This window comes from Gossypium arboreum, chromosome 8 (genome assembly GCF_025698485.1).
Source record: "Gossypium arboreum isolate Shixiya-1 chromosome 8, ASM2569848v2, whole genome shotgun sequence".
Classification (NCBI taxonomy): Eukaryota; Viridiplantae; Streptophyta; class Magnoliopsida; order Malvales; family Malvaceae; genus Gossypium; species Gossypium arboreum.
Window position 1 is genome coordinate 27,781,503 of NC_069077.1, and position 3,142 is coordinate 27,784,644.

Below are 3,142 nucleotides of genomic sequence, written 5' to 3' on the forward strand. Positions count from 1 at the left end.
CTAATACTAATGCGTAGAATATATAAAAGTTTATAATACTCTGAACAAATAAAAATAATATTATGAATTGATATCATGAATAAAATTATAATGAATTTCAATACATCACTTTAAACAAAATTTTATTCAAAATAAATCATAATAACAAATTATGTCAAATATAAATACAACTATCAACGTGTAAAAATTTTCTTTAAAAAAACTAAAACATAAAACGAAAACATTTGTTACATTATAAATAAATTTTTAAACTCTATAAGTAAAAAATTATAAATATAGTGTAGCATTTAATCTTATGTTGTTAGTTAAAAGAGGAAGCAATCTCACAATGTCTAGGAACAAATCAGTAAACTTATTTATGAGTCTATATATACACATATCTCATATCCTACGTTACTTAAAAAAAAAAAGAGAAATGAAATTTTGGGTTTATATAAATGTTTGTTTTGTAAGTTTTATTTCCACGTTAATAAGTGGCGCAAAAAAAATAGTGCTGCCACTTTTAATAATTGCAAGCTTTCTACCAAAATTAACCCGTTCTTGTAAATTTTCAAAAATTCAACTTATTTCCTTAATTAAAAAAAAATTGGCGTGTAAATATTTACCCTTACCAGGCATTAAAATAAAAGTCCTAAGTTAATTATTAATATCTGCGTTTACGGTTAGTATATAAATCAATACATAATAATAAGTATTTTTAAAATTATAAAAATTTCAAATATTTAATAATTAATTTAACTTTGACTAACCGAATAATCCGAATAAATTTGCAAGAGGATAAAAGACACTACAATCAATGAAACAGGAATTTATTATCTGATCTCCTGAAATTTGAACCTTACCGAGCGAAGGCGTCCATATCATATTACAGAAATTACACAATTCACAGTTTATATATAAATTTATTCGGAAGGCCACTACTGGAGGGCTAGAAAGTAAGCCGGTAAAAGCTAAGCCTCATTTCATCTAACTTTATTGGGAGAAAATCTCATTCCACCTGCAGGCATGATTAATTTCTATCAGATGAGAAATGATTCAGCGAAATCATCCAACTGCAGTTGATCTTCGTCTGTCCTCAAAAGCTGCAGATACTCTTCGTAAAGCTTCTCTAGAGAATTCTTGTCTCCACTTGCTGGTAAACCAGAGTGGCACTCCAAATCTGAAAGCAGCCCAGTCCCGTTTTCACCATCGTTGACATATTCTGACCAAGGGCATTTTATAGCTTCGGTATCTAAAGCCCCTTCCCCTCGTTGGCTCGAAGACACTGTGCTAAACCTAGTACATTGGTCGAAGCTGTCGTTTCTGGGTAAAAAAGCTGTAGTTATCCTACTTGGTTTTGGGAGATGGAGTTTGGGTATCACTGCAGGCTCATGTGTTGCATTTGCCTTCTTCGGGTTCTGCTTGTTATTGCTGCCTCTGTTGTTGTTTTTCTTCTTCACTTGTTGAACTACTGGCTTTGGTAGTGTCTGGTGGGTATTGGGGTCGATTCCTTGGCTTAGGAGTCTTTTGCTCAGATTGGTGTTCCAGTAGTTTTTAATCTCGTTATCAGTTCGACCCGGGAGCCTTCCGGCAATGAGAGACCAACGATTGCCGAGAAGAGAATGTAATCTGATGATGAGATCGTCTTCATCTGGGGATATATTTCCTCTTTTAATATCTGGTCTTAGATAGTTCATCCATCTCAGCCTGCAACTCTTTCCACACCTAAGTAGCCCTGCAAGTTCCACAGATTTGGCAAGAAAAAATAAAGCATTTTAGTTTCAGACGAAGTACTAGTGCCTTGTGGATTTGTGAAAATTGAGGAATTTAGCTACCAGCTTTCATGGGAAGTGATCTCCAGTGACCTTCATCATGAGCTTGAATGTAGTTTACAAGCAATGTGTCTTCTCTTGAAGTCCATGGACCTTTATGCAACCCAACTTTTGAACAACATGGAGACCTACCCATCACTCCCTCTCTTTCTCAAATGCTTATCAAGCATTGAAACAATTGGAAGACATGAGAAAGGGAGAGAGAGAGAGAGAGAGAGAGAGTTTAAAGACCAGGAGTCCCAAAAGCTTGGGGGTTCTGTCTTATAAAACCGTTAAAAGTAATATGGGTTAATTCTATCACATGTCCACAATTATAGCCCAAATTTTAAATTAGTCTCCAAACTTAAAAATATTTTATTTTAGTCATTAAATTATTAGTATCGTATTTATCATGTACTTTCATAAATTAGCTATCAACTTGGATATTAAATGTTAGCTTAGATTGATGTGGAACATTCATAAAACAGGTTGGCTGATATAGTAAGATACTTGCACTCCCAAAAGAGATGTAACACCACTCACACGATTCGATCAACGAACCCAAGCTTAGGGATGCTACAATGAAATATAGGAACATTCACATGCAAAGATTAGCAAGAAATTTCGTTTTAAAATCGTTAAAACATTTCTGAACACATTTAAAAGCAATCATCAATAGATTAAAGCATGTTTAAGATTCCATTGGAAAAAAATCTGGAAAAAAATCTAAAACATAAGTGCCAAGATTATCCACCAAAATAGGTCGCCAAATGACTATCTACCAAAGATGATGTACAAGTCAGTTCGCCAATTTTTCTCGCATATACTCCACAAGCTATGACCACTCGCTTCAGACGTGTCCGTCATGTTGGTTCGCCTCTAGACTATATGTCATATCGTCTTGATTTCACATAGTCCGTATATTAAATCATGCTTGGATTATCCGCCATGAATACTTACACAATTACTATCCATGGTTTTGAACGTACTTGTAACATCCATTTATAAACTTGTATTTATGAAGTCTGCCATGAAACCAAAAATAACTTTACAAATTCAAGGCATGCATTCATTTCCATTCAAGCAATTACTTATTAATGCCATACACATGAATAAACGTCATCAACATATATATAAATACCCATAACTTATATCATCAACTATTCACATTCTCAAAATAGACTTGTCTATAATATAAACTTATATACATGCCACTTGACTGAATGTAAGTTTAAACGTAAAATCTACCAAAATAGGAACGAGATAGTATGAGTTGTGGATTGATACGTCTGCCGAGTTTTACAAAATATAATTACAAGAACATGGAAATTAAACAGAGTAAACATTAAATG

General features: G+C 33.4%; 1 protein-coding gene across 1 annotated transcript; it reads right to left on the minus strand.

Moving 5' to 3' along the window:
* Positions 1 to 808: 808 nt before the first annotated feature.
* Positions 809 to 2,047, minus strand: LOC108469198 (transcription factor MYB8-like). The gene is made up of 2 exons (XM_017770096.2): positions 1,815 to 2,047; positions 809 to 1,714 (listed from the first exon to the last, which is right to left on the minus strand). Exons 1-2 carry the CDS (start codon positions 1,945 to 1,947, stop codon positions 1,020 to 1,022), a joined length of 828 nt encoding a protein of 275 aa, XP_017625585.1. The 5' UTR covers positions 1,948 to 2,047; the 3' UTR covers positions 809 to 1,019.
* Positions 2,048 to 3,142: the final 1,095 nt, after the last annotated feature.

What these genes read in the sequence shown, in the direction of transcription:
- LOC108469198 (XM_017770096.2), bottom strand. Translation starts at nt 1,947, where the DNA reads ATGGGTAGGTCTCCATGTTGTTCAAAAGTTGGGTTGCATAAAGGTCCA. An exon ending in ATCACTTCCCATGAAAGCTG is followed by an intron (nt 1,715 to 1,814) that starts GTAGCTAAATTC and finishes TGGAACTTGCAG; the next exon opens with GGCTACTTAGGTGTGGAAAG.